We start from the raw sequence: 9,262 nt of genomic DNA on the forward strand, positions 1-9,262 counted from the left end.
AGGTTAGAGCTCAGATTTAAGGTCACAAAGCTAAACATGACAGGGCCAGGGCTGGACTTCCACCGCAGCCCACTCTACAGCTCTCCATCAAGCCAGTTACCTGCTTCAAACCCCCGCTCTCCCACTTACTAGCAGTGTGCCCTTGGGCCAGTCATTCAACTTTTCGGCACTTCATCTATGCAATGGGACAGTTACAGCACCAGCTCACAGGACACCGCAAGAACCAGTGAGTGACGTCTGTAAAGCCCCTGAAACAGTGATGGCACATGGCACGTGCTTGAGTAACATTAGCAACCAGCACCATCATCATCATCATCATCATCATTAGGTCTCTGTGGCTTAGATTTCCGTGTGGAGTCCATTGAGCCCTCTTGATTTACCATGTTTAAATGTGTCAGAGGAACAGCAAAGATACATTTTAGGCGCATGATTTTTAGGGCAGTATCAAATTGTGGATCTTGGATTCCCCACTCCATGGAAATGAGCTTCCGAGCTTTCTACCTTTCACACAAGGGCAGGATGGTCCTTGTTCTTTCTACCTCGTACAGTTAGGTGGTGGGCATGCGGAATGTGTGCAAGAGTTCAAAAAGAAAGAAAACAGAAGAGGTGATGTTTGTGTGGGCGCTACAAGGGCTCCGGGATTTGCAACAATTAATGTAACCCTCCCCAAAACCCTGCTGTGGACACGCCACAAAGACAGGGCAGTCACCCACTAACATTTTGGTTTGGATGTCAAGAATGAAAGCGCCACACACACCAAGAGGGTAAGAGAAGGTTTCTTGCTGGCATAATGAGCCTCTCTGGGGAGAGCGGGCAGCGCCCAGACAGGTCCCCTTTGGCTGGAGAGAGCAGGGAAGGAGACTGTCTTGGGGGGGTTGCTGCAGATGCAGGGAGGGGGCAGTAGAGTGTGGTATGGGGTTTACGTGGCACGAACCTCTCACCAGCGCCTCACCAGCATGAGGGAAAGAGCTCCCAGGCTTTGTGTCAGCTTGCCTGGATGGGTGGGGGTTGGGGAGCTGGTGGGAAGGAGGGGAAGGCCGAGGCTTAAATGCTGCCAGCAGTCAAACACCAAAAAGCAGAGTAAGATTTTACGACAAACCCTGGGACAGGCAGATCCCATCTTTGAAGAGGAGGAAACAGGAGTCAGTTTCAATCACTCGTCACAGCAGATTAAACTTCGGCCCTTCAACCGCAAACCCACACTTCCTCCCTTCACCCGGTTCCCAGTCCTGGGAGTTTCTGTCACCAGGTGATACACGAAGTAGTGCCTGGCCCACCGGTTTGCCCACCAGGGTCAGTGGACCACAGAAAAGCTGAAGACAGCTGTAATCCATTTTACCCCCAATTAGTGGTTTATGATTGCCTTAACTTTTCCACAGAAGAGAGAAGGAAGGGAGGGAGGGAGGAAGGGATGTAAGAAAGAAGAAAGGAAGGCAGATTTCAGACTTTGGTTCTAATGTTTCCATTGCTTAACACGGTTGTCTTTGTAGCTGTTTAAAGGATTCTCTTCACATACAGGTAAAATTCCATTTCCAGTGTATTCAGTGAGCATTAGGTGTTATTTCAGCAACCACACTCTTAGCAATGGCTAGCATCCATTTCTCTTATCTGTAACTGAATATGTGAGGTTTTTTTTTCCTGTTTCATGTTTTCACCGAGATCACCCCTTGTATTGCCCCTTAGAAAACCTAAGTCTCGAACATTACTGCAAAATCATGAAAGATTAAATTGAAATGATCAGGAATCAATTTTTCATGGGTTATAAGGCTCTGAATCATCTCAGCTAAGTTCTTCTGGGTAACCAAGCCAGATCAGGTATCAAATTTGCTCAGCTTTCCTGTTAGAATTACAGTTACTTCAGCTCTCTCTTCAACTCAAAACTCAGAGCACCCAGGTCTGTGTCTCCTCAGGCAGGCAGCATCCACGCAGCTGGGATGGCCTCGCACGGGAGCGACACAGGAAACCGGATCTGTTTTGAACTAGCTGGTTCTGCAACGTGTGTGCCTGAATGAACTGCATTATATATCAAACCACTACTCAGGACAAAAAAAAAATATGTATGCTTCTCTGTTAGCTATATTTAGGAAGCACTAAAGAGGTCTTTGTCTTTCTTAAAGATTTCTTAGATCTATTTTTAGGGTCACGAAAACAAATCTCAGAGTAGAGTGAAATTTCCAACGTCCAGTCTTTCTTCCCATGTATGGGAGCTGCCCTGTACTCTGACTGCCTCCCTGTCTATCCCTACTACTCTCTGAATCATCTGTCTCCTTCAGGGATGGAGTTCAGCCATGTAAATACAACAACATTTGAGAGAAGCACTTAGGTGACTTGTTTCTTCAGGGAAATTATTATAAACCACCAATCAACACAGGAAATTAGTAAGCAATATTTGTCCTAATGGTTAGAATGGCTCCAACAGGCATTTCCCCAAAGAGCCGTCACGCCCCGGCTCTCTGTTGGACATTGTATCACACACTCTCATCATCATCATCATCATCATCATCATCATCATCCCCTCGAGGGAATAAAAGCTTGTTGGACCCAATTAACAAAGAAGAGCATAACACTAAAAAGAAAGATAAATTCAGGTTGACAATTTACTATTAACAAGAAAAAGATTTAAGGAAATAGCAGTAATTCTGTCAAGGTCAGGCTTCTCAGCCCCGTTTGCCCCTTCATTGTAAAAACTAAAGCACATCATGTCATATGTGGACTTCCTTCCCCGCAGAAATAACAGTGGACTTGAGCATTCTCACAGCAACTCTTGGGGCATTGCATCAGATGTATATGAAACAAACTCTTCCACTCCAAATGTAAAGAAAAAAGCATTTCATCTCAGATATATTCCACATTCACTTGATTTAATTTAATCATTTTAGATAAAGTCATTATTTGCCCCTGCCCTAGAGGAGACTTGGGGATATTCTACATACCGCACTACCTAATCTCCTACTGAAAATGTTAATGTTAATAGATTAATTGGTTTCACCAAGGTTTAACATTCTTGTAATCCAGCCTCATCTATTATTTTCTGCCAGATTCTCTCGAAGTCCAAATCCACGGGCAGCAGCTGGCCATCCCTTGCACCGCCCCATGCTTCCTTGAAGCTTTCCAGTGCCCTGCTCAGCCGGGAGGGCGACACACCAACCCCCTCCCCCCCACGCAACGTCCACCACTCCGTCCTCAATGCCTCAGACCCTTCCAACATCCCCTCCTAAGCTCAGAAAGGGCTGGTCTCAGGCCGCGGAGAGGCGGCTGCCCTCTTGGCTCTAGCTGCCTCATCAGGGCTCTCGAGGGTGGAGAAAGAAAGAGTCGACCACCCGGCACGGAGCCAGTCATCACCACCCTCCCAAACCCCGCACCCTCGACACAGGCGGTATCCAGTGGGACAGGGAGTAGGGCACACTTGGACATTGAACACTCGGCAGGGGACGCTCGGAGCTGCATCCTCTAAGCGGCCACGGTCCGCACGGAGACTACATTCTAGTAGAGAGGGGCTCAGCCCGGGCTGGGAGGAGCGCGCCACTCGGTGACCAATGGTCGTATCGGGAGTACCGGGGCTAGAGTGGCCGCCAGGCCCTAGAGCGGTGCTCCCCGAGACCCCCAGGCTGGCACGGCTGGAGAACCCGGGGTGGGCAGGGAAGTGGCACTTGCAAGGTCAGCGAGGTGTCCGCGTGGACGCGGACCGAGAGGCCGGATCCATCCCCTTCCCAAGCAGGAGACGCTAGTGTCCCGCATGCTGGAGCCCCACGCCGGGCAGCGCCCGCGGCCAGCAGGGAGAGGCTGCGGGTCCCGGGCCGGCGCCCCGCCCCTCCTCGCGCCCGCCACGTCCACTCACCTGGCAATCGGCGCCGGAGACCCCAGCGGGGCAGGCGCAGCTATAGCTGGGCTCGCCGGCGGGAGCGGGGGACTGAGGGCCAGACGCGGGGCGCGGGGTGCATACGCCCCCGTTCCGGCAGGGCTGCGAGGCGCAAGGCCCCGGAGCGAGCAGCGGCGCAGCGGACACCGGGCTGGCCAGGCAGCCGCCGCGGAGCCCCGCGCCGAGCAGCAGCAACAGCAGGGCCGGGACGGGCAGCAGCTGCGCACCGGGCGCCCGGGCGCGGCGCGGCGGCATGGCTGACCGAGTGGGCACGGGAGCGGAGCCGGAGTCAGAGATGGGGCGCGGTAGCGGCGGTAGCGGCGGTAGCGGCTGTGGCAGCGAGGGCTGCTCCGGCGGGCTTGGCGCCTCCTGCAGCTGCGGGCACCGTGGTTCCCGGGGCAACGACGGGCGGGGCTTGTGGGGCGGGGCAAGAGCGGAGGCGGGGCAAACGGGGGCGGGACGCCGCCCGAGTGCTGCTAGGGGAGGCACCAGGCATAGGGACCTTTCCCAGGGAGGTGTTGGGGCTGGAGGAGCAGCGAGGCCAGCCGCGGCCCGCAGGCGTGAAGTTGCATTCGGAGCCGTGAGCGTGTCCTAAAGAACCCCGAGCGGGCAGCGGTGTCGGCGCGGGCCAGGCCAGGAGCTAGGCGGCTGGGGAAGGAAAAAGGCTGAAAGGGTCAATGACGGCGGAGGGGAAGGCTTTACGGGGCCTCCAGGTGCCCAGCAGTGTTGCGCCCCCCGCAGGCCACGCAGGGCAGGAGGGCTCGCTGCGCAGGGAAGGGCTGCCCGGCCTCGCAGCTGCCACCCGCTGCCTCTGCGCGCAGAATCTGGGAGATTGCTGCAGGCAGCGGTCTCACCTCGTTCCCGGGGCTATGCCCCTCTCACAGTCCTCCCCCCCAACCCAGGCCTCCGCGCCCACCGACACCCGCAGTTCCGCCGCGCTAGCTGGGGAGTGACTTAGCGTCTCTGCTCCGCCACCCTCCAGCCCTTGTCCTTGGTGCTGACCAAGAAGTCTCCCTTTTCGCGGGCCGGCCTCACTCGCGGCTCAGAAACGTCTGACTGGCTTGTGGGCACTGACAGAGACCTCGGAATCAGTGTCCAACGCTGTCGTTGAACCGAGGAGGAAAATGAGGCCCAGACGGGCTGAACTGGAACCCAGTGGGCAACTTGACTCCCAGCTCAGAGCTCTGTGAGTCTCTCAAAGAGCTGTTCTCCTGAAAGTGCAGGTTCGCAAAGGCCCTGCCTGGATTTACTACACTCTGTAGTAAAAGGAACATTCACCGTGATCTGCTGGGGGAGTCGTGGGGGGAGGGAGAGTTGAGGGAGTGGCTCCCCGAAAAGTCCCAGTTAGGCTGATTCTTGCTTTGACAACCAAGGAGGTCAAGCTCTGCTGAGTAAACGCAGCTGGCCTGGTCTCTGCCCCCTGACCTTTCCCAACCTCTACTTACACGGGTGGCAAACAGAAGGCCCACGGGCGGAATCCCGCCCTCCACCTTGTTTTATCTGGCGGACAGCTTGTTTCTAGCCAGCGGCAGCGCCGAGCTCCTTGCTCCTAGTTGAGGAGTAGTTACGTTTACACAGTCCTAAAATTACATTCGGCCCTTTGAAGGCAACCGCGAGGCTGATGTGGCCCCCAGTGACAATGAGTTTGACTCTCCTGCATGTATAAGCTCCCAGGTAGCTTGGTTATAAGATGGCCACGTGAGACAACAAAATGTGGCCCTCTTGGATTGACAGTTTGGGCCAATAATTTAGGACACACATGAATTGTTTCATAAAACCTAGGCAAATGAGGAAGTACAGACACCACATGAACCCATGCACGCAGGGGCCAGGTGAGCTACCAGAGGCTGCTGAAAGTCTCCAGTGGAAACAGGAGGCCCTGCCCGCCCTCTCCCAGCCCTGCTGAGACCCCAGAGCAAATGTCAGGCCTTTGCGCGTCAGGAGATGCCTTGCGTTCCTGTGGCCACCGCAAAACCGAAACCGGCCCGATGTGCACGCAGCAGGGGGAACTCATGCCTCCAAGTGATTCCCTCACACCTGCCGTCTTTTATCTGAGACCGCCTCAAAAAAAAAATCCTAATTTTGTGCCACGAGAGCACCCTCTGCTGGTACTAGCCTCTCATCATTCAGGTGTTCTCCCACTTTCTGTGCCCCTGGAGTCTGCATTCTTTCTCGGCACTAACCTCCCTAACCTCAAATCCTTGGAATAATGGACTAATAATAATCATCACTCCGTCCCATCCACACACACACAGACACACAAATGAAGTAAAATGAAGTGTCAGACAGGTTGTGAGCTCATTAAAATCACACTTCAGTTCATCTTATTTTTGCCCAGCAACCCCTTTGTGTATGGATTTCGTATCATTTTGAAATAGGGAAGAACAATGGTTTTATTCTTTGAATGCCATTTTCTGAATTTGGCAGATAATATTCGTTTTTTAAAATTATTCTATCTTTAATCTTTACAAGGCATATTATGGAACAGACAATACAAGACCATTTCCTTTTTCTCCAAGCTGAAAGAGAAGACTACATCTCTCATCCTTACTTATAGAGGGCGCCGCGTGATTAGTCCCGAACAACAGAACATGCATCATCCGCCCTGGCCCCAAACACCCCTACACTAAATAACGGTGAGGGTTCGCATGATTCTTGCTGTTCTCTCTCCGAGAAGTCGGTTCCTTCTGTGGTTCTGCAGGCTGATCTGGCTAAGAGTTTCCAACCATCAGAAAGACCCCCAAATACCCAGCTAAGGAATGCGACTAATACATTACCTTGTCTTTTTAATAGAAGTTATTAAAACAATAGTGGCTCTATGTTCAAACAAAAGCTAAAAATGTAATGATGCAGGCCTTTGGTTCATGCTGTCCCAAACTTACAGGACATCAAACCTTCCCATTAACTCACCTCATTTCTTTTTTCGATAGAGACTCTACCTTAATAAGTCAAGGGCAAAATATCCAAATAATGTATCTTGATTTCAGCAATGAGTGTGATAGAACTTCTCATGGTCACCTTCCATCAGTGGACAGTGGACTTGAAACCATTTAACAACTGTAGTCTGGATATGTGGTCAGTGGACCACTGCCAGGTTAAATTAAATTTGGGGGGAATGCCACAGACTCTCCAAATTTCGTAACCAATACAATTCATACCAGAATCAAAATGTAACATTATCTTGACCAGTAAGAATGCTGAGCTAAAATAAATAAAATGGAATAAGGAGTGAATGACGGTACATTTGGCATTACCGCTATTTGCCAATATTGCTACCTCTCCTCCTTTCAGGAGCTTCTCTGTAGGACTTCCTTTCGAAGTGAGGTGTGGCTGTGTGACTTGCCTTGGCCAATGAAATGTGAGGGGAAATAGCATGCACCACTCCCAGGTGGAAACTTTTAAAATATAGCACATGACTCCTGTGACTGTGGTAACCCGCAAGATTCCAAGAGGTGAGGCACCTTCAGCCTCCGTCCCTGAGGGAGGACAGCCTGGTGGAGCCATGGGCACCTGCAATGCACAGAAGGTCTGAGGAAGACATAAACCAATGTGGCTTTAAGCCACTGAGTCCCAGCAATGTGAAACAGGTCTAGGTCACACACTAGTGCGTGGCAGGTAGATCGGTTTGTCCCTGTGAGCCATGCAGCCTGACCGGCCAGCTCAGGTGTGATAGTCCGGTGGGACAGACAGCTGGATCCAATTAAGGGTGCAAGGATTTGATGGACCGGAAAGTGTCCAAGAAATACTTTGGCTTGTCTCTCTTCGTGGATCTACTCCAGAGCTATAACTCAACTGAGTTACACTGTAGGACAGCAATTTTCAACCTTTTTCATCTCATGGCACACACAAACTACCAAAATTCTGCGACACGCCCAAAAAGTTTTTGGCCCATCTGGCCGAAAAATAATTATAATTTTGATTCATTCGCACTGGATGGCTCTTTTTTTGTTGGCTGTTTTCTTTTTTTTTTTTAATTTGACAATCTAAGAGAGAAGAGGCCAGTGTGCCTGACTAAATAGTCAGGTTTTCCATGTCTTAAAATTACTTGAGGCGCACCAGGGTGGCTGCCACCATGCGCTGGTTGAAAATTGCTGCTGTAGGATGTGATAAAAATGTTGCAAACCAATGCAAGTACAGTCATCTTTATTTTTTTGCACTTTGACACGACAGGAGAAGACATGTCCCCAGGCTGGCACAGGTTCATAGACAAGCATTGGGGAACCACTGATCTCAATGAGAGCAATGCTCCTCTTACCTCAGAGGGACTGTCACACTCCATGACAGTCAGAGCGTCCTGTGGGGATGCTGGCCTGGGTGCACGGTGGAGGACCCACAGACTTAGAATATCATATTTAGAACAGAATGCAAAAGGTACCTGGTATGGTCTGCCAGGGCTTGAGCTAAATCCAAACTGGAACACTTACACCTTCACCTTGCCTGGAGTTCCACAGGCGCTGATACATGCACCCATCAATGATCTTCTCCCCCCAAGCATCGAAGTGGTCTGCACCCATTGACAAATTGGTCCCTATGCCTCTGGCTGCTCCCAGAGCTGCCTGCAGACGGTGACATCACTACTGCTGCCTCCTTCTACATTTAGTTACCTTTTGAGAGTATAAGGGAACATCCCTGCCCCCTGCAGAAGGTGGGCTTGGATACCCAGTTACCACTGAAGTTGACTTGAAAGAAAAAGTCAGCCACACAACCCAGAGGGAAGGGATACAATGCTGGGTGACAGGTTTTTTTTGCCATGGAGAACAGCACCAAATAGCCTACTTCAACTAAATAGTTATATCAGGACCCATGATGGTGCTGAACAAATTACTCAGTGTCTTTGACCTTGAGATGCCACATGATATGGAGATAGAAATCCGTATGCTGGAGGAGGTCAACAAAAGGATGTGCCCACAGCTCAACCCATGGGCTGGATCTGGGCAATTGGAAGCTGCTAACCCCCTGTCCTCTCATTGGAATGTATGTGTCCAGCCCTCTGTTCCCATAGCCAGAGCTGTTCCAACAACATGGCCCAGAGAAAGTAAAGTATTATTGAGACCATCTAGGCTGAGGACTTGATGACGCCCCATTCAGGTCTCTGTATAAACTTTTAACATTCTGGCGGGATGGTGCAGAATGAGATCTACTCACCTTGTGGCCACAGAGACCAGCCTTGTACCTACATCCCATGTTCATTACCCCTGTCACCTACCAATCTGGAGTGGTCTGCCCACCATGTATGGGGGCCGGTTTCAGATTTCACCAGGGACACTCCAGATTGCTAACTGTGAGCCAGCCCCTGCTTTATAGAGAAGTGACTGGGATGATGATATGCAGGGAAGCAAACGGGGTGATATATAGAGAATGTACAATGGCGCTGGCGCTGTAAATAATATGAGTATATTTTAC

The 9,262-nt window shown here is 51.2% G+C and overlaps 1 protein-coding gene across 1 annotated transcript in view; it reads right to left on the reverse strand.

The window, feature by feature from the left end:
* The window catches only part of DNER (delta/notch like EGF repeat containing), a 252,031-nt gene extending 247,795 nt beyond the window's left edge, over nucleotides 1-4,236 (reverse strand). The window contains exon 1 of the mRNA XM_053919153.1: nucleotides 3,839-4,236. Within this exon, the coding sequence (XP_053775128.1) occupies nucleotides 3,839-4,114 (276 nt within the window). The 5' untranslated portion in view covers nucleotides 4,115-4,236. The remainder of the gene's footprint in view (nucleotides 1-3,838) is intronic.
* Nucleotides 4,237-9,262: the final 5,026 nt, after the last annotated feature.

This window comes from Desmodus rotundus, chromosome 2, assembly GCF_022682495.2.
Source record: "Desmodus rotundus isolate HL8 chromosome 2, HLdesRot8A.1, whole genome shotgun sequence".
NCBI lineage: Eukaryota > Metazoa > Chordata > Mammalia > Chiroptera > Phyllostomidae > Desmodus > Desmodus rotundus.